We start from the raw sequence: 26,336 nt of genomic DNA, 5'->3' as shown, positions 1-26,336 counted from the left end.
TGTTGTAAAATTGTGGCTAGGAATTCTATTTCATTAAAGAGATATTCCCTCAAAAAGGTCACCATGAGCTATATATGGCACACTCGTCCCTGTTGGGATATTATGCGAACCTATCCATTCCAATGAGGCCAGCATCAGATACTAATCAATAAAAATCCCATCAAATCTGAGGGTGATGGGAGGAATTCTCCAAGGTGCTGAAAAGCTCATCCGGGGGAGGAAACGGGACACACCCGCCTTAGCCCCATTGGTACAACGTCACGCGCAGAAACTACCCGAGCGAGTAAGGTAAATTAATTACAGATAAGAAAGAGGAGGAGGAAGAGGAGCGATAGAAAGCTGAGGATGCAGGTTTGGTCCGAAACACACAACCTCCCCACTCTTAGCACACAGCAGGAGCGGCTACACCTCGGTGAAATACAACTTCAAGTGGTCTCATCAGCCGACGACGAGGAGATGCGTCCGCAAAAGCTTTGATTCGACCCCTTCACATCCTCCTCCTCCCGTCTTTAGCCCGCACACTGATTCCACTTCGACGGTAAGGCAGACAGGCGGATTGACACAAGCCAGACACGATGCGCGGATCTCCCCGACATGGGACAGCCGTGGGATTTATAGTGCTGCTGAACGCGCTGCTGCTTGCGACACAGGCTGCAGAAGGAGCATTGACGGACCATCTTCTTGTTGAGTTGCACGAGGACGCACAGGATGAGGCGCACCAACTTGCAACACAACATGGGTTCCAGAGTGCCCGAAAGGTAGGGATGGATGCTCGGATCAAATTGGCAAGCATTGCTTGCACTATAGGCTTTTTTCTTTCTCCCGAGGAAAAACTTAAAAAGAAAAGAATAAATGAAATAAATTAAAATATTCACATTAAAATGCTAAAACAGAGATCTATTTGGCAACGTTTCTATCCATAAATTAGATATTGATGCTAGCAAAACTAGCAGTCCAGCAGCCCATAGAACATACTGAGACTTCTCATGGTTTTATTTTGATTTGACTTCATTATACTTTTGCCTAATTTGATGACGTCATTCATACTCAAACGCAGACCCTGGTTAGGTTCCCCATTGGCCTATAGTCCTGGGGACTCAAAGCTGCCCAGGCTTAATTCATGTATATTCCCAAACACATCCAATTTCAGTGTTCTATACATAAAATAAAGAAAAAGAAGCTTGGAGATTTTTTTGTGTGTGTGAAATATGCTTCTCTCACAACATGAAGTCGAGAATTTTATACAATCCAATCTTTGAATGTTAAGTCATTAAATACCATTAATGGATGAGGAGAATCTTTTTATCTTTATTTACGTTGAATTTCTCTTATTGCCTGATTTGTTAAAGGGTGAAACCATTTTAACATGAAATTGTGGGACATTTCTAAAAAAAAACATCCTTTTCTATCACTCACACAGAATATGGGACATAGTGTATTCAGATTGCATAACGCGATATGCATTGCCTTCCCTGCAGCCACCTGAGACAATATGTCTTATGAAGTATAGTCAAATGCCGCACGTATCCCAACATGTCAAAAGGCGTATAACAAGCCATTTATGGCAGACCAATGGAAATAATTCCCTGACAGCGTGTGTGTCTTGTCCCATGTCAAAATAAATGTGTGGGTGAAATTGGCCGGAGCCTTAGCCAGTGAGGCGTAGCGATGAACAGAGGGGTGTCTGCGCTGCTCTGAATGGGAATTTTTTTTTCTTTCTTTTTTACCTCCACAATAACAAAAAACGTGTTTCAATCTTAAACTAATCTCTGTGAGCTGATTGCGCAGCACCACCAGTCCTGTTTGCTAGTTTCATTCCTTGTTGCTCTAGATCACCCCCCACCCCATCTACTGCCTCCCTATCAACCAGGTTATGTAATCTGCAGCTATATTGGTCTTAATGGGATATGCATCATTAAACAATGTCTGTGTCGTTTGAATTATCTTCTATTGTTGCTTAATTAACTAGACCAGGACCCAGAACTGAGACACACAAATGTGAGCACAAAGAGAGATAAAAGAGAGAGGACGAGATCTTACATCAGCATATATCTTTTGGGCAACAACGGTAGAATTTAAGAGCAGTGGAAGAAGGATAATCCTCATCCTTCCATGGCAATTTCTTTTTCACATTAGATCTGACAGGCGCATCTGAAAGCGTTTATTCTGAGGATTGACCCTGGTTGTTGTGAGCATAAGGGGGTCTTTAATCTGTGCACAGTGCCAGAGGGAACGCTCTGGATGATGCATCTCATTTCCTTGCCCTTGTGATTTATTATGGTTGATTCCAGCACTGTTCTCCAGTGTCTTAATATAGACCCTTGTTAAAAAGCCAGGGAATCAGTGGACGGTGACCTGCTCTCCTTCTCCTCCATTCATCAATGTATAGAATGTTTTCTATTGGTAATTCACACACTTTCTGCTTGCTGCCTCTGTGTTTGTTCTCATCTCTGCTTCCGCTCCTGATCTATCTCCCATCTCTTGTTTTATTTTATTTTTTTATCCAGCTTTCCTTTGGAGAGGGGCTCTTTCACTTCTATCCTCAGGACACTTCAAAGAGGCGGAGCAAACGCAGTGCCCACAGCAGACAGCGGCTCCAGAAAGACCGCAGGGTAAGCACACACACACACACACACACACACACACACACACACACACACACACACACAGAGAGATGCACATTGACAAAAGCACGCTTTGTGTCTACTGTTTGCATGTGCCTAGGAGAGCATGACTCCCCTTTTACTTTGCATGACAATGGTTATTTTGAGACCCATACCCATCTAGTGCAACACCAAACATACTCAGTGCAAACAGAGCTCACCCGGGACAGTCCACATGTCATCAAAAGCTCCTATAGATAAATACAGAACTTACTGTAAAGAGAAGCCAACATCATGAGGATAGACACATTATTCAATATAGACTGAGATGAAATAAGAACATAGCATGAGGGTGATATAATTAAAATTCTAAAGTAGGTCATATCTGTAATGAAGGTAGTATTGATTTATCGTGCCGATGTTGATGCACATTGATGACACTCTTGTATGGAGTGTGATCTGTATGAGTATCATCTGTATTTTGAAAATGTTAAGGTGTGCAGATGACGACGATGATGATAATGATGTCAGAAGCATTGGTCCCCCAGTCTTATTCAATACCCAGTTCTAACTCACTAACTTAAACTATCATTTATAGACTTGCCTTTTGGTGATAGTTTTGGATTTTTGGAGGGAAAGAAATGCTTTGAATGTGTTTCCTTATAATGTCCCATTTTTGTTTTGTAAGATTTGTGTTTATAAGCCTTCCAATGAAGGGTTTTGATAAGGTGCAAATAAAGTAGGTAGTTGAGAGGTTCAAGGATAGACTCAGAACACACTGGAGAGTCTGGTCATGGCCTGGCAATGCCCCTGGGTCCCAAAGGATGAGCTGGATCATGTTGCTGGGGAGAGGGACGTCTGGAATACCCTGCTTAGCCCCCACGACCTGGCCACGGATGGATGGACGGTTAGATGGTTGTCGGTGTAGCAGTGGTACTGCATTTGCATTGTAAATGATCGCAATATAAGTTATAATCAAATATGATAATATGCTATTCCGATAAAATTATATTAATATTTAATTAATGTATTTCATTCTGGATGTGGATTCGGATCAAAATTTCCCAGAGCTTGAGGTGATCACTAATTGCTTTGGTCTGTCTGACCAACAGTCCGAAGAAATTTAATTTAAAAGCAAAGAAACAAGGAAAAAGTTTGAGGAGCTACAGCTATTTTTTTTGCTTGAAAAATGACTTTAATCCATTTTCAAAATACTGTAGATTCATTTCATGTCAATGGACTAAATCAAATTGACAAATGGTTTCGGCTCTACTTCATGAGACACAAGGATCTGCCGTGTCTTCAAGCTTTTTTCTAAATAAAACAGTTGGGCTGCGTGCTGAGCTCTGTGTGTTTAGTTCTGTCCACCATTGGAGGCGGTGACAGCGGAGGTCCTGCAGCAGACAATCAACTAACCTCTCTAATTGCAGTTGTGAGAGGTGCTAATGAAAATAAATGCGAGCCACTCCACCGAGCTAATACAGCTAATGGAAGTGAGACAGCGCCGACATGGTCCGGTCTGAGTTCCAGATGCTGGGTTTTAATCAGATGTTTGTCATGCTCATATGCGACACTGCAGTTATGGATTTCTGTGGATCTCTGGAAAAGATGAGGTCAGCTCGTCTAATACAATGTTGCCTGTTTATCATTCTAAAGTGTGTTCCTCTAATGTTTCAAGGCGGTACGGCGGACATATCTCAGTATTGCACCTGCAATTCTGTCAAAAAGAAAGGAAATATTCTGTTGCATACTAATATTTAGACATAGATGAAAAAAAACAAATAGTATTTTAAAGGTTGGAAAATAATTTGACCATTGTAGAGTCTGTTAATTGTTTATTTATTTAAAAGAGTCCATACACACAAATTTAATATACTTAAAAACTGTAATTGAGCAGCAGCCCTGAATGTAGTGTTGAGTGTATGGGATGGATTTTGTAGTGTCCCAGGAGCCCTCTTATTTGTTGGACTCTATTAGTGGAGCATGTTGACCCACTTCTGACTCACCCACTAGCTTTTCCTTGTATTCCTCTGCATCTTTATATGCTTCCTTGTCCTCCCTTGTCCTTTTACATCTCATGTCCCACATTGATTCAAATGTGACGTCTATTCATCCACACATCCGTGCCTTCACCCAAACCATCCATCCATCCATTCATCCATGGTTCCTCCCTCACAATTTCTTTTTTTTTACATCAGAAACACATTACAATCTATTTAAGGTCTACCAGGCAGTAGGTGAGATATAAATAAAGGTGGAAGATAGAATACATCTTTGTGAATAAGCAGCATCCCCTGACCCTGAGAGACACATGCCTGGGAAAGCCTGGAGGAAAAAGGACGAGGAGAGAGGAGACACCGACACAGCTCTTTGATTTGAAGTGAACTGGAGCATTGTGAGTTGTGAGCAGGCAGTGGGCAAAGACGAAGAGTGATGGTGGTGCATGGGCACTGTTTGATGTTGTGAGTGGGCAGTATGACATGCTTTCTCAAGGGAAATACCAGCTTCCCTGCCAAGTGATGGAATAAATTGATGATGGATGGAGAGAAGAAGGGGGGGGGGGCGTAGATAATGTAGGAAGTGCTGTCAGTTTCTTCCTGAATGTGAATGTAATTATTTGAGGACAAATGTAACATGAGGCCACTTTAAAAAGGAAATCCTCCAAGGCAGAAGATACATTTGCAAATATAGTGATTTTATTTTCTTCAGAACTGACGTGTCATTTAAATGACTTGTGTTGATTTACAGTGTGTGTGCCTCCTGATTGTGTGTAGAGTATGCCATAAAAGAAAAATCTGGATGAATAGGCTTTGGCCATTTTAAAAGGCCATCTTAAGTGCTGCTCTGCTCTCTTATCTGTGGTGGTAAACACAGCGGACAATGCCTGTTTCTCTCACGTCACACGAGAGTGAATTTGCTAAAGGTGAGCACAAGAGGAACATGTAACCTCAGTGACTTGTTTTCAAAATGTAGCTTTGACATTGTGAAAAGACGTTTTGTTTTTTTATCATTAGCATCACTATTTCAGGTATAAAAACAGAATCAAATGAATATATATCTTTTTATTTCTGCAATGTTCATGTTATATTTATTTGTGCTTTATTTGAAATAAATAAAGTCAAGCACACAGTCTTTCCACCTACACACATAAAGAGACAGAAAAGGAGCTAAACATTCAAATGATACATTTCCAATGGAGAACTTCACTTCAGGCTTGGTTTAGGTATTACCGGACTGTAATAAATCAAATGACTCATGCTTCCTTTACCTCACCTCAACCTCCAGTTTTTCCAAATGTGTGAAGGTGCCTATTTGATGAAACCTCACAGGAAATGTGATTTCAAATTAGAACCGCTGAATTGACTGGCTTCCGTTGATTGCTGTCGTCGTCACAACTACAGACAAAGATGAAGACAGTGAAATATTGGGAATGTATTGTTGGCTTCAATCTACATTGATTTCAAAATGTAGCAGAAATGAAAATACAACATTGTCAGAGACAGCCAATCATTTTGATGACAACAGCCAGCCAATCGAGAACCTCAATTTCCCGACATTTATCCCCATCATTTATGTGGCTCCAGCTGCAGCCTCTCTGATTAGGAGGAAAAGAATAGCCCTTCTGATTGAAATGATGTTCTACCTTCATGGTACAGTAGAGCACAGCTGGGTCTGCTGATCTCCAGCGCACAGCTACATCTCACCCATCATATTAAATCCTATTTCTAATTTAATTTGTGTGCACTTTCCCTTTCCTCTTTGTATTCTTTTATAAGAGGTTTGCGAGGTCATGTGTTGCCTTTAAATAGATCCTGACCTAGTGTTTCTTTTGCTTTTGTCCCCAGGTGAAGAATGTCTTTGAGCAAGAGGGTTTTAGTCGTCAAAAGCGAGGCTACAGAGATATCAATGATATTGAAGTCAACATGAGTGACCCTCTATTCACAAAACAGTGGTATCTGGTGAGTAATAAAGCCAAGCAGTGCGCCTGCATGCCATCTGACCTTCAGCACCAACCCACCTTAATTACTCAGATGCCAGGCATATTCCCCACTACTTTCCAAATCAATGTTGTAATTCATTCTGTAATTAGCCTTGCCGATACTGTCCAAGCCATCTCGCAGCTGCATTCATGCCGTTTAGTTTCCGCCCCTCTTGTTTACCCTAACTGGCAAGCGTGACTTTTAAGCCCCGGCAAGCTTGCTGTCAGTCATCTGGCGCGTCATATCGTTGACATTTACTTTCCCTTCTTCTCACACACACACAAACACACAACGCACACACACACATATGAATCTCCATGTTGACAAATGTTCTAATGGCAACTCACCAGGGTGCTGTGAGTCATGGATGTTCTCCATATTGTCTGAGCGATTAGATAAACACAGGCCAGGCAGACGGGACCCCTGGGCTGGATCTTAATGTGGCTGAAGCTTGGCAACTGGGCTACACGGGCAAAGGAGTTACCATCGCAATCATGGACGATGGTGAGTGTGATGTAAACACACAGTTATACCTGCATGCATATATTTGCCGTGCTGATTTGATTAATTGCTTTGTTTACATTGTTTTTTTAATTTTCAGTGCAATGAGTAGTAAGAAAAAGTTGCATTCCAGATGTTGTATGGTGACCACTGTTCAGATTGATTTGGCATTCTCTGTTGAAGGTGATTCACAACGTAGGACCAAGTAGGACAGTGCTACATGTTACTGTGCAATGGAAAGCATCTATTTACATAATGGCACAACATAATTTACACAAAGATATAAATGACAAGATATACATCATAACGTTGTTAGTAGGTCATTTTTATGTTGAACAATTCATTAAAAAGGACATTTAGCTGATTTTCAACCAGCTTTGTATCCTTACAATGCGGGAAGCATATGCAAATGAACAATGTTCAACCGCCCTCCATGCTGCCCCAAAGCCCTCTGATCAACCACCGGTAAAAGTCTGCCGGACGACACAAAATAACGCGTTCGTCGTCAAATGAGCTCCGGGCACCAGCAACACGGAGGGAGGCCAAACATCATTAATTTGCACAAACCACCCACTTTGCCATGATACAAAACCGGCTTTACTCAACTAATTGTTTCCTTTATCTGTTATTTCTTTGTTGTGGCATTAAGAACAAAACTAAATAAATATGAACCGATAGTGAAACAGCAATGAGACATTTGAGGTCACACTATCCTCTGTAAAGCACATCCTCTGAGGCTTAATATCCCTGATTAATGTCAAAATCACATTTCAGGCATCGACTATCTACATCCAGACCTGGCATCAAATTATGTGAGTACTCCAGTGTTATTGAACTTCCTACTTTCCTTCGTTTCTATGAAGTGCTCTTAATGAGTGAAGCAGGGGTTCAGGTGGTGGATTTCATGGGCTTTGTGTGGTTTGCCATCGGCAGTGACAGGTGCTTTCCAAGTTGCCTTCATGGCTGCCGAGTCTCCTTGTATTCCCGGAGGACGCAGAGACAGGCAGACGGCCAGCCAAGCTGTTTAATGTTAATGCACACTGCACTGTGGCAGGCACAATGGCAGGCCGATCTGTCACAAGCAGAGATAATGCCAGGGTAGTTGGCGCTGCATAATGTGACGCTCTATCTCCAGAATACTGATAAAAAAAAAAAACTTAAAGGACAAGAGGGATTGCTAAATGGAACAAGGAAATGCAGAAGGCTTAGTTTGATTTGACTATATAATTTGCAGTTTTGTCAGTGGAACTGCATTGCAGTCTTGAATCCAGGATGTTCAAATAAACCTTCCGGAGAAGCTGAGGTGCTGTGAAAGAGTGATCCTTTTTTGGTCTTATATCCATGCTTTTTATTAAGAATTGTATTTAGAAATGCCAGCAGTTTGTGTACCGTTCTCACTGATTTGCAGAACTAATAAAGATTACAGCGGCACATTGTGATCTCTGTTTTGCTTTTCCGCCTCAGCTATTGTGCACACTATGTGATCCTTTTAAAAGTGGCTTGCATAAGTGTTGTTTTTTTGTGTGCATATCACTGTGCACCTATCACTATGTTTGCCTATGTTTCTTGCCTATGAACAGAGATGAGCCTTGGCCCAAAAATAACACTCAGTCTCAGCTGGTGATGCAGGAGCATGCTCTACCATGCTGTGCATAGATCCATAGTGTGTGTTTGTAGGAGCATGTGCAAGAGAGAGAGAGAGAGAGAGAGAGAGAGAGAGAGAGAGAGAGAGAGATAAGACATTGTCTAACTGGGTAGATCAAATTCATGGCATATTAACCTGCAAATGCCAAAAGTATAATTAAACATTTTCATGCATACAGCGAGTTGAATTTCGCGGTTAAGCGATATAATGGCAGATATACTCCATTGTGTACTTCCTACCTTTAACAGTATTTAATATCAGATATCACTAGTGGAAAACATCTCTGATGGGAATAAAAATTAGGAAATCTGGTTGGATTTCACTATAATACAGTTATGACGTTGAGTTTGAACTAATTCCTGCAACGGAGCTATGAGTGTGCAGTTACTCGGTTTTTTTTTTGGGAGGGGGGGTTATCTCCAAGCTTGCCAGCACCTGATCAATATTGTGTTAGGCTAATACAATATTTGGAGGAAAGGCAGCATTGATCAGCGGATTTCTTTTTCCGTCTCAAATTGCGAATTTTTGCAAGTGTTACTCCACCCAGGGAAGTTACCATGACAACATGTTATGATCTCACATCACCATGAAGTTGATCTCATATGTTGCTTTTGTATGAGAGACGGAGCGAGAGAGCAGAAGAGAGAAAAAGCGAGAGTGTCTATAAAAGTAGATTGCGAGATTTATAGCGCTGGGGGCTCATCAAACATTGTGATGGAAACGGTTTAAATTGATGTTCATGACCGTATTTTTAGGAGTATAGAAGGACACATCCACCTTCACTGTGTGCTTGGACCTTGTAAAGTACTTTCTTTCATGGGACTAAAGCATCTTGCAAAATACTTCCAAGTAATGGCACATTCTACTGCAATCCGCTCTCCCAGATTATAATTTAGGTTATCAGCACCAAATGGACGAATGAAATCAGCCATGATAACATGATGAATGGCCCTAAAAGGAAGACATGAGGAGGTTATGTCTGCGCTTAGTCCCCTTTGTTATCAACATATATAATACGTAAGTCAGGAATAAAACACATCCACAAAAACAGGCTTCACTCTGCATTTAAATGATTTGCCTGTTTAGTGGTGGAAGAAGTACTCAGATCCTTTACTCAAGTACAAATTAGTACAACAAACATACTCAATTTCACGTAAAAGTCCATCCATCCATTTTCCACCGCTTATCCGGGGTCGGGTCGGGTCAGGCAGCAGGTCAAGCAGGCCGACCCAGACCTCCCTCTCACCAGCAACATGTTCCAGCTCATTCTGGGGGATCCCGAGGCGTTCCCAGGCCAGCTGGGAGATGTAATCTCTCCAGCGTGTTCTGGGTCTTCCCCGGGGTCTCTTCCCAGTTGGACGTGCCTGGAAAACCTCCAGTGGGATGCGTCCAGGAAGCATCCTAATTAGATGCCCGAACCACCTCAGCTGACTCCTTTCGACGCGAAGGAGTAGCGGCTCTACTCCAAGCTCCCTCCTGATGACCGAGCTCCTTACCCTATCTCTAAGGCTGAGCCCGGCCACCCTACGGAGGAAACTCATTTCGGCCGCTTGTAGCCGCGACCTTGTCCTTTCGGTCACGAACCAGAGTTCGTGACCATAGGTGAGGGTAGGAACGTAGACCGAGTGGTAAATTGAGAGCTTTGCCTTCCGGCTCAGCTCCCTCTTCATCAAGACGGTCCGGTGCAGCGCCTGCTTTACTGCTGCAGCTGCACCGATCCGTCTGTCGATCTCCCGCTCCATCTTACCCTCACTCGTGAACAAGACCCCGAGATACTTGAACTCCTTCGCTTGAGGTAGGCACTCCGTCCCCACCTGGAGGGAGCAATCCACCGGTTTCCGGCAGAGAACCACGGCCTCAGATTTGGAGGTGCTAACTCTCATCCCCGCCGCTTCACACTCAGCTGCAAACCGCCCCAGTGAATGCTGGAGGCGTAAAAGTCCTAAATTCAAAATCCTGCTTCTGTTAAAGTACAGAAGTGCAGCAAAATGTACTCATTCTGCAGAAAAGCCAAAAGGGTGTGAAACCACTGGAGGAATATATTATGTTTTTGTATGTAAAAGAAAATGAACCAGTGACTGCAGCTCTTAGATGAATGTAGTGGAGTAAAAGGCACAATATTTCCCTCTGAAATGTAGTCGATTAGAAGTTGAAAGCGTCAGAAACTGGAAATTTTCATGTAAAGTAAAGTACAATTATTCAGAAGTTACACTTAAGTAGCCTACCTCGTTAATTCCATTCCAAAACCTTTTTATTTGACTTTACCTCGGGGCATACGGCCTCCGCTACAGCAGCTTTGAGTCATTGCTCTCTCAAGTACCATTTGCTCCGAGGACGGTGAACAGACAAGGGTTGCAGGGGAAAGGTGAGGTGGCTGAGACTTGGCACAATCCATTATTCTGACCAACGGTTGCTCACAGGACACCAGAGGAAGAACAGAGTCTGATTGACAGCAGAAGGTATGAGCTTGAGAAGCACAGCAAGTGATTCATGGACAGGCCACAGTGTCATTTATTACCGGGACTCAGCACCTTTCACTCCATTTAATGAACAAAAAAAAACCCAAAGAAAAACACACAGCTCCTGACGTAAGCACAAAACCATAGTACCATAATCTCCCTTCAAAAATATTTCTCTGTGAATAATTGTTATTATAATAACAATTATAAGCCAATCTGTATATAATATATATTGTATTTTTGTATTGTTTCTTGACATGTACATTTACAATAAAAAAAATAGAGAAGTGGAAGTAATCACAAATGAGAGAAATAGTTAGGATGACATTTACCCTTCTGTTTATCAACACAACTCCTTTAACAATCACAGAGGTGGGAACCTCTCTCTACCGCCACTCCCTTGTGCACCCCAGCCGCCCCAATCATTGCTGCTTTCCTCCAGGCACCTATCCACATTGTGATAATTACAGTGTTTCTCGATTGGGTCAGTAAGCTTTTGCCGTTTTTCTTTCTCTTTGTCGCTGACTGAGTCATCTCTTCTAAATGTCAGCCAGCAGAGCTGTCAGGCCTGTGCGTGGAAACAGCCCCCAGATGGATCTGATGTGTTCAGTTCTGTGGCCAATGAACACGGCTGTGGCCTCTCCATGCTCATGACCACATGAAGCACCTGTTACTTTGTTCAAAATGGAAAATGGATTCCACAACAAGTGACATGAGTGACAGGCGGAAAGGTTATTGCAGTAGTTTGAATGAGCTTTGCAAGATTGCAACAGAAAGAGCAATAAGTGCTAGACTTTCCCTCGGATGTCTGTTGAATCTTGAATCCAACTGTGTGTGTGTGTGTGTGTGTGTGTGTGTGTGTGTGTGTGTGTGTTTGTGTGTGATCCTCAGACATGGCTATTCTGGTAATTACGTTGGCATTAATGTTTCTCTGGCAGATGTGTGTCTCTTGCGTCTTGTTTCTCCTGCTTTTCCGTTGCCGTTCATTCTGATCCTATTACTTTTGGCCATGTGGAATTAAATGCTGGCAGTGATTGGGCCATTATTTTCTCAGCTTGAAATCCCCGCTGTGACCACACATTATTCCAGTATCGCCGCAGAGGAAAGATGTTGTAGTCAGATTTGGGCTGAGTTGGTTTCTATTAACCTTACTTAACAAAACATGAAAATTTGCAACCTCGGAAATGGTTTATTGCCAAGTATGTTTGCACATACAAGGAATTGGTGATTGATGCATGACAATAAACACAATGCAATAGTATAAGACATAATTAAATATAAAAAAAATAAAATTTGCAATAGAATATGATTAACAAACAATATAACAGTGCATTTTTACTTGGGGTCATATGCCAGACTATTTCTTGGAAGAAACAGTAATCATTTCTACAATTCATTTTTTGTGCAGACTAAACAGACTGGTAGGAGGACTTTAATACTATTGACAGAGCCAGGCTTGCTGTTTCCCGTCTTACTGCTACGTTAAACTAAGCCTTTTAAATTTCCAAGGGGAGTTATCAACAGGTGACGTAGCGCTGAGCGACCAGTGATCAGGTCCGCCAGGTGTAGACGGCCAATCACAGCACATTAGTGCGGGACTAAAGGGTGGGAAAACAAATAATGCATGAGCGACAGAAAAATGTCAACAAACTACAGCGTGCTGAGATGAGCTGTATTATTAGTTGGATGTTTTCGAAAATGTCTTCTTTACGGTCTTTGTCTCGAACACAGCGCAACACAGAAACGGTTGTGATTGTCCAAAGTGGAGAAGAACCGGACACATCTGCCTGAGCAAATATAACATGAGCTCACAGATTTGTGCTGTAGGCAAGTTAGTTATAGTCAGCCAGGTGTACCGAACCAAAAGAACATCTAGATGACAGAGCAGGCAGTGATAAGGTCAGCACATCCCCAGGAAATGCTCCTATTTGCTTTCTCTCCTTTTGTTTTCCTATCTTGTTGCTGTTGTTTTTGTAAATGCATCAAATTGGTCCTTTCAGAATGCCGATGCCAGCTATGACTTCAGCAGCAATGACCCGTTCCCATTTCCACGCTACACAGACGACTGGTTCAACAGGTAAAGATCACCCAGCCGACCCCTGTTCATACTCTGTGTGTACTCTCCCTGGAGTCTGGCAGCTCGCCTCTATTGATTTTCTCTTCACATAGTTCCATTAAGACATAATGGTCCAGTATAAATAGAGCTGTTGTCCAACACAACACAATAGAAGACATGATACCTATTTTTACACCCTCACTTGGAGGAGATAAAGTAGACAACGAGGACTTGCACAAGTCTGGTCTCCTTTCAGAGTGGCAGTGTTCACAGTGGCGACCTCCTGCCTGATAACGCCTTATCTGCCTGTAGTCCCCCAATCACATCGGGAGATCACTGCAACACATGTCGGAACACGTGCCTCCATCTGCTCAGATGTATCAGTGTGTCTTGTGTGTGGGAGTGAGAGGGGAGTATTTGGGTTTGCCAGTGTAGCAGTTGCTGACTGTCGGGCTCAACTCGCTGGCTAATCAGCTGGTTGTTATAAATAGCTCACTGTCTGTAGCAAAGCATGCTGGGAGAAAGGGGTTGACTCTCTGCAGTGTCCCTGTGGGGAGCGAAGTGATGGAGAGATAGACACATTACGTGGTGCACACAAAACACTGATATGTGCAAACATATTCAGTCGGACTCAGATCGATGATGCATAAATGGATGGGTTAATATTGTTGCCTCTCCATGAGCTAATGTTCTACAGGTCACCGAGTGTTTGTTCATTTTAATTGATTTATGGCACGGATGCTAAACCTCTTCAATTAACAATTTCCTCATTCTAGTCTGGCACAAAGTCAACAAAATCATGACTTGCATCTAATCTGGGAAATAGTATCTCAAATTTTACCCACAAGATATCCTTTCTAAATTCATGCAAATTCATGCAAATCCTCTGAGGTGCATTCTCTGCTTTTTGCTGTCACCAGTCATGGCACACGATGTGCCGGAGAGGTGTCTGCAGCGGCCAACAACAACATCTGCGGTGTGGGAGTCGCCTACAACTCCAAAGTGGCAGGTTTGTGTCATATTCAAGCTACAGTTTGGGCAGTGAGATGAACGACAATAAGCAGCCAGCGATGTCAGCGAAATACATTTCTGACAATGGTATGATTTAAGGATGAAATAAAGCTTAATGTGGAAGAACAACATTGCATCGTCTGGTATTGAAGCATGTTTAAACTCTACCTGTTCTCGTAGAATTACTGCAAATGACTGCAGAGGTCAGTTAGAGTCCACATAGCCACACGACAACACCATTAATCCGGACAACTCCATGTTTCCTTTTCATATGGATTTTTCTTGAAATTTGCTCTGGGAGTAACACAGTAGTAAAGGTGAACTCAATAGAGAGCAGAGCTCCACTAGATGTGTCTGCAATGGCCCCTGCTGTATTGTGTGATTTAATGAATACAACCCACAATTGGCTAACTCCCTGTCTAGACACTAATGGGCTAAAGGGCATCATGATACACATTTCATTCAAACTCAAACACAAGCTGAGATTAATGAATCGGCTCAAAGTCGTCGTATAAGATGAGTCAGACAATCTTGCTAAAAACTAAAACTAAAATAAACTCACCAAGCTGTCTGGTCACATAGCAGTGGCTGATTTACCAAGAGGTACATCAGTGTGTGTACTGGTAGTTCTGTTAGCTTATAGAGGTTATCCAAACACACCATACAAAACAAAACAAAAAGAAACTTGACAGTCTAGATATTGTAAACTTGACCAGCTGAAAATGGTTTTATATATCAACCATTTATATCTACCTAAACTCTACTGTGTTCCTGTAGCAGTAACAATATAGTAAACCATAGTAGACATCATTTTAATGTCAGATTCATACGGAGATGTTGCTTTTTCAGGTATCAGGATGTTGGACCAGCCCTTTATGACTGACATTATTGAGGCATCATCCATCAGCCACATGCCCCAGGTTATTGACATCTACAGCGCCAGCTGGGGACCAACCGATGACGGAAAGACGGTGGATGGACCGCGAGAGCTCACGCTGCAGGCTATGGCTGATGGCGTCAACAAGGTAAGGCAACGTCATGCCATATCTTTCCCACTTGTATCAAGTCAACCTTTACAAAATCCAATTTGCGTCCCTAGATTATTGTTTATTCTTTTTGTTTGACTGAATTCTGTAAATCAGATATTTTTTCCTATTAATTACCGACTGCCCCCCAAAAAGTCAGAGTGTAGATTCAGGGTTTCTGGAGCTGATTAGGCATTCTGGTCTTGCTCAAGGACACTTCAGCAAGGTGAAGTCTCTTCCAACGGCAGCCAACAAGGGCTTGAATCTTATATGTAGATATACTTTGACACACACACACAGAGGTGCCATGCCAACAATGCCATTGCCAATTACTTGCTCGATTAATCATCATGCACTGTGTGCGTGGTAGATGTGGGTTGCTTTGAAACGACCCCGTCTCAGGCAGGGTAGCTGTGTAGGAGCAACTCGAACTGTAATCTCTGATCGTGTAAACACAACTAATCAAGCAGCTACTCGATCATAATGCCTCTTAGATTCTAATGATCACTTATATAAGCTACTGTGTAGGCTGAACATGAGGCGCAATGTGCAAAAAAAGGGAAACATCTCAAATTGAATTGTTATGTTATATTAACAACTGAGTCAGAAAGAGTGGCTTTAAGTCTGCCTCTTAAATATAACTGCGTGGTTTTGCAAATTGATACCGATAATGGAAATAAATAACACTGCGTGCCGTGCAAAATGAAAGCACTATGTTTGGATTCTGCAGCAGACAGAAGGCAGAAGGCGAGAAGCTCGACGATGCTCAAACCTGTCTTTGCCAAACAAACAGAGAGCAACATGAATAAGCATCGGGAAGGGAAGGACATGCCACTCTTACTCCACTTGATCTTTTGTTCTAGGGAAACTGTCTGCCTTTTGTAGAAACAGGTGCAGCATTTGGTGAAGAGGATGCTCTCTGCATGGAGCCACAGTCAGTTGTTTCATGTTTCAAGGCCCTCTATCAGCAACAAAGATGACATTTTACTGTGTGTTTAAATGCACACAAGGTATTATGCTCCATTGCAAGGATCATGTACAAAACAGACATTAATGCTTTAATTTGATCATTCCTTGATATATTATAGCTCTGATATGCTATGTGTTCCTGTATCCTGGTTACATATGACAGATGGTCAAGTTTTGCCATCAGCTACAGAATTATTTGAGAGTCTAATAGAATCAGCATAATCATTTCTTTAATACAGGTTTATAATGATAATGTTTGTGGTTGCACCAGTCAGTATTACCAATGTCATTATTACATGTTGTTGTATTGTATGCAGTTTTCCATTGTTGTTCTTTTGCTGTCCACCATTTTTACTCCAATAGACAACAAACCTTAAATCCAGCAAAAAGACACGCATGAACACAGTAGCTTCACCTCACCATCTTGATCTTATTCTATGTACAACAAACAGCTGATGAGTTGAGAGGTCAGTGAGCACGTCAGAAGTGTACTGGGAAGCCTAATTATCAAGCGCTTTAAAGACTACACACATAATAGTACAATTTCTGTATGATTTTCTGTATGATTTGGTTGAATCAATCACAAAGACAAATATATCCTTGAGACCTCTATCTATTTGCTACAAATTTGTTATGGAATATTTTGACATGTTTTCAGTTCAATCAATAAAACTTTATTCATGAAGCAACTTTCGAACAAAACAAATGCTCTTAGAAGTGCTTGCACGTGATTAACCAAACTTATGTTGAAATAAATAAAATTGATAGAATAAAGATAGTAATATATATATTTATACATTACTCTACTTTTTGTTATCAACATTTTATTAATTTTAGACATCTATACGTATAGAATACTTATAAATAATAAAAGCAGAAATAAGAGCAAAATATCAGTATTTTCAGCTCCTCATAGGTCCGCTGGAAGGCTATTTCAGCGACTTGGAGAGTAAATCTATTACATTAACTAACCTAGCTTAGATTATGTACATTCTTAGTGAACTAGCATATAAATACTGCATTGTTACATTCAGGTTCCCAAAATTCCCAAATTCCCAACATGAACAGAACTGTGATGACGATGTTGTTTTAGGGGCGTGGAGGAAAAGGCAGCATCTATGTGTGGGCATCAGGAGATGGCGGCAGCTATGACGACTGCAACTGTGACGGCTATGCCTCGAGCATGTGGACAATCTCCATCAACTCAGCCATCAATGATGGACGCACCGCCCTGTACGATGAGAGCTGCTCCTCCACCCTGGCATCCACGTTCAGCAACGGACGCAAGAGGAACCCAGAGGCTGGCGTTGTGAGTGTGTTTGTGTACACATACACTGTATGTTTTCACGACCGAAGATAAATCCTTTTGAGTATTCCATGGTCCCTGAAGTTGCCTTTTTCAATAGGTACGAGCACTTTTAGCATTCAAAGGCGACCCAATACTGTTTGGTAACGTGTAATGTCTTTCAAAGATGTGTCCTCATTCATGGACTGAACTGTAAATAGCTTCTTTTCAGTTGGTCCAGCAGCCACTGTATCCTCTGCCTTTCAGGAGATTGGATGTAACCAGGGATAAAGCCCTAAGAAGCTCTTATGCTGTATTTGCTGTCTGGTTGTGAAAAATGGAGGTTCAAGTGGAGGAATAGCTCTTCTGTGATTACCTTCCTGGACAGCCAGATGATTTTGCTATACATGTTCAGAGCAGATGCCATCACCTACTGTGTGGATCATGGCGATTAAAGCAAAGTGGATGTGTTATTAAGAGAAATAGGAAAATATTTTCTCTTTTATTAGTTGTTATTGTTAGACAATATTTTTTACCCTGACAGGGGAAACCATTAGCAGAGACTTCATTGCCACCAAAGTGGCTTTATTGTGTTTTATTTCTGTATATAAGTGTAAAGAAAAGTAACAAGTGAGACACCAAAGGTAATCTAGTGACTTACCTTAGCATACACTAATGGGCTATAACTGTAACATTGACCCTGAGTAATATGTCACCAGTGTGCGATCATGAAATAGAAGGAATGGATGAGTCTCCAGAATCAGAAAATCAGAAAGCATGCCGTCTTTGAAGCTGAAGCGTGACGGGTGATGCTTATACTTCCCTTTATTGAGGACAATTTCCTGACCTTGATGGCTAGTTGTAGGAAAAGGAGCGTTCTTGTATCTTAGCATACACGACACACATCGAGAATACAGGCCGGCACTCTATACCATGTGTGTGAAATAATTTCCCAATGTACGAAGGCAGCAGTGTTTGTGTTTGAGATTATGCAAATCACCTTTGGCTGTTTACAGAGCCACAGCTCTTCCCTAGGGTTTCCCCTCTAATTTCAGTCAATCTGTTATCACTTCTAATTAAGCCCTAAATCAAATAATGAAATGCTTATTCAGTAAATAGAAACATGACTTGTCTGCTGATGTGTATATAATAGTGCAGCCAACATACACTCGGCCCTCCTTTGTGTCCTTTTCTATCTTTTTTTTCTGAAACTTATATGTAAAGTAAAAGGATTATAGTGATTACGCAGATGTTCTTCAACTGAAAATGCTTTCCCAGACAATTGATATTGAATGTCTGAGTTAGTAGCTTAGGGACTGTACAAAAATGATTAGGGGGGGCGCAGGGATTCAATAAAGGGGAAATTTAATATATTGTTCATCTTTTGCTGTAGACAGGGTAGTGTCATTTTTGTCTTTAGAGACTGAACAATTCTGTGATTTACATACTTCAGGCCACCACGGACTTGTATGGGAACTGCACGCTGCGTCACTCTGGAACATCAGCAGCAGCTCCAGAGGCAGCTGGTGTCTTTGCTCTGGCAATTGAGGCGAAGTATGCACTCTACTGCCCCATCCACACACCTGCAGTATTTGTGATTATTGCTTTCGATGGACTGCTTGTATAAAACATTACTACGTAACTCATGTGCTGGTCAGAAGGTATAATTAACATGCTTTCAACCACTAAATCTTGATAATATTTAATTTGAAAGAATAGTTACGCTATTTATTTATGAGCTGCTTATTTTTTCCAAGTACAACCTTGAGCTTTTATATTGCAATGATCTATCAATCTTCATCAGATACCTCAGATCCTTTATTAAAATTGTCTGTCTGTGTGTCTGAACTCCTTAAAAGCACAAATAATTTCTCCACTTTCACAGAGTTGCTTATTTATCACAACCATAAGCTGAATGAAAAGCAAAACAGCACATATTCAGTCACACACAAAGTACAGACTCTATGTGCTTGTGTCAAGGACACAAATTTGGACCAGTGCTCTTCATATCTCAGTAAAAGGCTTGAACAATATAGTTATATAAGCTGATAAGATGGGCCCAGCTCTTATGTTTTATTCATTACTTAATATATGCATGTAGCAGAGAGACTGGGATGATTAAAAACTCACACTGTAGCAAATTGTATGCAGGCTAATGGTGATAGCTTCGATTATAGATGAAAGTGTTAATCGTGTCATATTAACACTGTGGTACAAATTGGAGTTTATTTTATAATCCTTGTGAATTCACAGCAGATTGTTCCTTGTGGATTAGAAAATACTTGAAAACACATGCCCCTTAAGTAAACCCGCCCACACATAATTAAACAAATTTGACAAATATAAAACCTGGAGAATTGCTGCTTCTCATATCCCAGAGGGGAGCCTTTCCTTTCTCTCAGGCGCTTCATTTCTCACATTAAAGGCTGACACGATTCTGCTGCCATTAACTGACACCATTTAGTGGAGTAGAGTAAAGAAACGTTGTTTGCTCTGCACACACAATAATGATGTTGCTGTGGGGAGGAGCGGATGCTCACCCTGTCCGGCGGCAAATAACCCACAAGGCTGTTTGGCCTTTTTACTGCCCAAACACACTTGAACCAACGGCAGGAGTCAGTGAGTCAGCCAGAACAAAGCTGTCACTACACACAGCCGAGATAATGGAGGGAGACACAGACAAAGGCAACCATCTGCCTCACAGTACAGACCCTATGATATTAAACAATTGAAAGCATGTCATTAATGCAAATCTATGAATCAGAAATATTTTAATACTCATTAAATGGTGATTTTTTTTCCTGCTATCTTGCCTACTGGTTCTAAATTACAATATTGTCTCCCCTCCATCACTCTATCCTGTCTTTATCATCCTGCCTCTGTCCTATCCACCCTGGTGACTGTTTGTCCACCCCAGCCCTAACCTGACATGGAGAGACATGCAGCACCTCTCAGTCCTAACCTCCAAGAGGAACCAGCTCCATGACGAGGTTCACCAGTGGAGGAGGAACGGCGTGGGCCTCGAGTTCAACCACCTGTTTGGCTACGGTGTGCTGGACGCTGGGGGCATGGTGAAAATGGCCAAGGAATGGAAAACTGTGCCTGAGCGTTTCCACTGCGTAGCCGGATCCATTCAGGATGCCCAGTGAGTCATATTTTGACATGTTTTTTGGTACACTGCATATTACATGGGCACACTACGTATTCTACAACTGTCCCCATCAAGATGTTGAAAGGAAAATACTGCTGAGCACAAGAGACTAATAACTAATAAGTAATTCAATCAAATATCTGTGATGGGAGTGTCTACTTCATAACCCTGTAACATTTAGATTAGCTGCTCAGTCTGTCTGATGTTCCTGTAGATTTGTTATGACATAGACGGATGTCCTGACAGGTGCTGTTTGTTAATTAATGCATTTCTCTTTTGACATCTGAATTGAATATCTGTCTGACAGATTATGGTAAACATCCCTAACAGAACTATACAAATACATCTGGTGCCATCTTGTTTTGATTGAAAATCTTAAAAGTATTTACTGAAGGACGCAGCAAACACAAGGTCACGGACAGTCTGTAGAAATAGATGTTAGGCTGTAAACAAACTACACCACGGCCGCATGAGGATCTGCCCCTATCTTTCTTTCTTTCTTCCACTCACATTAAGTTGTATCTTCCCTTGTATCACCCTATCCTCTTCCTTGCATCTCCTCCATCCACAGCATTGCTTTTACTTTCTCCTCTGTGCTCCCTGTCATCCTTTCTTTTCCACCCTCACCTCTTCTTCCTCTCTTTCATCATATTCATCACATCCTGAGGCTTTGAGCTCCCCATGTGTGATGCCTGGTCGTTTCCTGTGGCTAGCCCTCTTATTCACTCTAATTAGAGCACCACAAATGCCCCAGCATGGCGTTCCCTGGAAACTGTGTCAATTAGATTGACTGACAGCCAGAAAGGGATTCCAGGTGGAGGTGATCATGTGTGTAATGTAGATGTGTTAGACCTAACACAAAGCTTTCATATACATTGTGAAAATGTCAATGTGTGGGTGAAGATAAAAAAAAGCAGACTGAATGCGGTGCATATGTGTTCTTTTGCCACCATCAACACCTCCTATTCCTTATTTTAGTCTCTAATCAGTGCTCCACAGACAACGCAGTCACGACAACACGGTGTGAAAGTGTGCTTTTTTTTGTGTGCGTGTGTGTCCCTCCTTTGAGAACAATAGCAGATAAAAACGAGCATCCCTTAGGAGTCGTACAGCTTTTATTGCATCTCTGAGGACTTGCCCATTGCAGAGCGGTTGTGCCTTAGACGTTCCATTGCAGAAAGTGTCATCAGCTTAGACAAACCTTAAATATGTGAAAGAATAGCTCATTGTAAAGGTAGTACTGAAATAACCTCTCTCTTTTTCATCAGTTCCCTGTCTCCACAGGGGCTTCTACTGCCTCTATTGTGGTAGAGATATAATTACAACAAGCCCACCTCTGTGATAGTGCATCACCAGAGAAAAACAATAAACTCAGCATTGATCTGATAGCTGCTCTTGCTGGCTGCGGCTTACTTAGCTGGAGGAGAACTTTTAGTCCTGTAAAAGTATGTAATCTGCCTAGAAACAAGCGATGGACAACTAAGGGTCAGAAAGTGCAGCGAGTCTCCTGTAGCTTCAGAGAGCCTAGAAGCCGTGGTCAATGCTAATGGAGCGCCGAGTCACATGTTCGATCTCTCCAGGATCAGTGGAGCTGGTACACAGTGCCCCACTGTGTGGTGGGGTTGTTTTTAATCTACACTGGTCCTGCCCTTCAGAGGCATCCCTCTCCCTGCTCTATGACCGACGGCTGTAATCACTCTCTCGCATTATCTGATGGGAACCGTGCGCTGGGCATATTCATTCCCAGATTTAGTTAAAGGCACAGTCATAATTTCTAATAAAGTAATAATAGTAATTAAACATGAACAGTAATGACACTCTTAATGATAGTGAAGATGTAGAAATGTAGATTAAAAAATATTTCAAGCTGTCTCTCTGTACTTAGGCTACGATAATACAACCTCCGGTTCTGAAAAGTGAAGCCAATGCCAAGGTGACTTAAACTTGCATTATTTCTAAAAGCCAGCAGGGGGCGACTCCTCTGCATAACAAAATGTGACTGTATAGAAGTCTATGAGAAATGAACCTACTTTTCAATTTATTTGGTAAACATTGTAAACATGAGTTTATGGTCTCAGTCGCTAGTTTCAAGTCTTCTTCAATACAGCATGATGTTCATTTTGTATATTATGGTCCCATTTACAGTAAAATAGACGATAAAGCATGGTGTGCTTTAGGGCGTGGCTATCTTGTGATTGACAGGTTGCCTCCACGGCATTGTCCGGTATGGAAGTTGTCTGTGTTTTCATCTTACAACTTAAACTCTTTCACAGTGTGTTTTCAGTTCAGGAGAGTGAATCATAACCTTTTTGGTTGCCTAAAAATATCTTAGTCAGCGTTCGGTTGTACTTAGCTCCGGCCTCTCGTCTCACTTCTGGTTGCAAATATTCAAGATGGTTACGGCCAAAATGCCATACATGAGGCTTCAAAACGGCAGTGCACAAACCAATGTGTGACGTCACGGTGACTACGTCCACCTGTATATACAGTCTATGCATACAACCCACATATGTAGTGTAATGTTGTTAGTACAATAACTGCTTCATATTCGGTTACTTCCAATTACTCAACATGCATTGTAGGGTGTAACTTCCTGTGAAACACCCCACTGTGAATTGCTCCGTTTTTCTGGGAATAGTAATTCGCTTCAACAGCCCTTACAGATCACCGCTGCACTCAACTCTCTGTGCTCAGCATAGTGCTCTATTAATCATATTCACACTGCTGTTCCACAGGTCCCTCTCACTCAGTTTCTGTGTCTTGTCGCTGTTGCCTTCTCTCCACCCAGCCGCCCCCATTTCCCACCGCCTGCGATGCAGCCCCGGCCTCTAATAATGTTATTAAGCCTCCTCATAGCCTTTGGTCACCACCCTTGCCCTGCTGTGTTCTCACTCTTTCTTTCCATCACCCAAAGAGATAACAGCAGTATGTCTTCTCTATCTCAAAGCAACAACAATATACCAAGACCAGCCGGCTTTTACACGCGGAAACAAATCCATCGTGACAAAAAGAAAAAGGATCTCCTCATGCACTGAAAAGGAGCTACAATTTAGAAGTGGTCCAGTGCACGACAGGCAATACATGTAGTTTATTGACAAATGGCCTCACATTGACAGTTGGCTTTACAATAAAAATTATTTTACAGGAATGTAAATCCGTTGATTTTTATAATGTGCACAGAACTAAAGCGAGACCTTAAAGAAACATTCAAAGGAGAGCAATGCAGTAGACTGAAGAGAAAAGAAAAACATTCACCTGCTCTAACAGTCTTACAGGGATGCCCAAATATTCTCTCTGTGATATGTTTATTTCATTTTACTCTTTTAATTTGACTTTTGCTCATTTTTAACACTGATGTTGAACTTTTTTTTTTAACTTCCTCAACCTATTTCTCCTCCTTCAGTAAAATCCAGACCGGCAACAAACTGGTGCTGACCATCACCACTGAAGCCTGTCAGGGGAAGGACAACTTTGCCCGCTACCTGGAGCACGTTCAGGCGGTGGTCACTGTCAACGCCAGCCGCCGCGGCGACCTCAACATCAACATGACCTCACCCATGGGCACAAAGTCCATCCTGCTGAGCAGAAGGCCCCGTGACGACGACTCCAAGGTGGGCTTCGACAAATGGCCCTTCATGACCAGCCACACCTGGGGTGAGGACCCCCGCGGGACCTGGGTCCTGGAGGTGGGCTTTCAGGGCGAGGAGGCACAGCGCGGAGCCCTGAAGGAGTGGACTCTCATGCTGCATGGAACACAAAGTGCCCCTTATATAGACCAGATAGTGCGTGATTATCAGTCCAAACTTGCCATGTCCAAAAAGGAGGAGCTGGAGGAGGAGCTGGATGAGGCTGTCGAGAGAAGCCTAAAGAGCTTGCTGAGTAAAAACAACTAAAGTCACATCTGCATGTTGCCAACTCTTTCACTTCCTCTTATCTTCCTCCCTCTCAGCGATCTTGCTCTATCCTTCTCTAAATCTCCTCTGTTCTTCCCATTCTCTCGTCATCCTCCCTTTTGTCTACCTCTCTTCACTCTGCTTTTTGTTATCAAGTGTTTCAATTAGCGCCCAACCTTCAATGAATGTTTCTTGTAATCCAATCATGATAAAAGTGTAACCTTTATTAATCTGTTCTACATAGAGAAAGCAAACTATATCACCAGAATTTTTACACTTTACAGAATTGTACATTGAATCAAATATAATCCACTCCCTCATGCTCTTGCTTTAACTGCCCAGCACCTCTCTTCTGCCAACTGTTGTACAGTTTGTGACTGTAAATGATTTTCTGTGCCATTCTACTTAAAGTTTAATATCTTGCAAACGGAGCAGTGATACTTCTTTCTGTTGATATTTGTATGTGACATGCACTGTTAATATGAACAAGGAAAGGAATATGTGATTTATTTTGCAGCCTGTGGTCCTCAGTTCATATTTCATAATCTTTGACGTATGCCATAATAAATCTATTTAGCTGTTTATTTAAGCACTTGAGTGATTTGCAACACATTACCAAAGATACTGAGTAAAAGAAGCCTGCCATTCTCTGTCACTTCAGGGGCCAAAACTTAGATAGGGAACAACAAAGAATATGATGAAGACTAAATAACCTTGAGTAAACTTTCTCTGTCTGAAAAATATAGTCTAAAAAGTGGAGCACAAGCAGCTGCCATAACTGTTTTGTAGCCAATTTTTAAATCTTGCTCTGTTTCTTTGATTCCATATTACAAAATGAAAGCAAATGCTCCCTAAAAAGCAGAGTCTGAGCTGCCAAAGTATTCCTCACTTTATAGACATGTGTTCTTCTTAATGGTGCTGCATGTAGCATCAATAAATCACCATCATAACAATCTACAGTAATACATTGACTATAAATCTGTAAAGTATGTATAGAAGACTCAGTTTCACTGCATCTAAAGAATATCTGCTGCCGCTTGGCTGGATTTTGCAGTAAAAACACTGGATTGTACAATAGCAGAGAAGGACAAATCCACTTTACGCGCTGTGGCCAGCACCAAAGAACTAATTTGGCAAATATTTGCTGAACGAGGTGTATAAGTGTTACATCATCATCATTCAAATGAATGCTAATGTTGCTTTGTATCGCTGCATGTGTGAAAAGCAACATTTTGCCATATCAACGTAAAAGGTGATCATATTTCAGGGGATTGTTTTTACTGTAGCTTCCATTTGCTGCCCCTTAATGGCCAAAAAAATCAGTTATTGTAGGAAACGAGAGCAGAGAAAGACACAAAAACTGGGAGACCTAAGTAAATATATTTGTGGAACAGTATGCAACATTGTTTATTCGAAATGTACTTTATACACTCTATGAGTAATATATTGAGCGCTCTCACTGCGGACTACTAAGTGTCTCAACCATTATATAATTTGTGTACATAAGCCGATACCAATATATCAAGCTATAGGCTAACTAATAACTTGATTGTAGGCAAATACATGGCGATGGAAAGAGTACTAGAACATCATGCTTTAAGTAAAAGTACTGTTACTTAATAAAATACATTTTACTAGGTTGAAAGTAAAAGCAGGCCTATTTGTGTAAAAATGTACTTAGATAAAAGTAAAGAAGGCGGTCAGTTATAATGTACTCTGAGTAAACATTACTGCTTGTGGTAAAGCTCCAGAAGAACG

At 41.7% G+C, this 26,336-nt stretch overlaps 1 protein-coding gene across 1 annotated transcript; it reads left to right on the top strand.

Moving 5' to 3' along the window:
- The first annotated feature begins 290 nt into the window (after positions 1–290).
- On the top strand, positions 291–25,167 carry pcsk2 (proprotein convertase subtilisin/kexin type 2). Its single transcript, XM_031876440.1, has 12 exons — positions 291–758; positions 2,508–2,612; positions 6,449–6,562; positions 6,979–7,087; positions 7,859–7,896; positions 13,189–13,265; positions 14,165–14,253; positions 15,105–15,280; positions 17,343–17,558; positions 18,988–19,088; positions 20,452–20,679; positions 24,089–25,167. Exons 1-12 carry the CDS (start codon positions 576–578, stop codon positions 24,576–24,578), a joined length of 1,926 nt encoding a protein of 641 aa, XP_031732300.1. The 5' UTR covers positions 291–575; the 3' UTR covers positions 24,579–25,167.
- The last annotated feature ends 1,169 nt before the right edge of the window (positions 25,168–26,336 follow it).

This window comes from Anarrhichthys ocellatus, unplaced genomic scaffold (genome assembly GCF_004355925.1).
Source record: "Anarrhichthys ocellatus isolate YVR2014 unplaced genomic scaffold, GSC_Weel_1.0 scaffold3, whole genome shotgun sequence".
Lineage (NCBI taxonomy): Eukaryota > Metazoa > Chordata > Actinopteri > Perciformes > Anarhichadidae > Anarrhichthys > Anarrhichthys ocellatus.
The sequence above is the reverse complement of the archived record's forward strand: the minus strand, read 5'-3'. Positions and strand labels throughout refer to the sequence as shown.

Excerpts from the sequence above, each read along its gene's own strand:
- pcsk2 (XM_031876440.1), top strand. The coding sequence starts at position 576 with ATGCGCGGATCTCCCCGACATGGGACAGCCGTGGGATTTATAGTGCTG. Across the intron at positions 6,563-6,978 it reads TCACAAAACAGTGGTATCTG|ATAAACACAGGCCAGGCAGA; the intron begins GTGAGTAATAAA and ends CTGAGCGATTAG. Across the intron at positions 19,089-20,451 it reads GCTCTGGCAATTGAGGCGAA|CCCTAACCTGACATGGAGAG; the intron begins GTATGCACTCTA and ends TGTCCACCCCAG.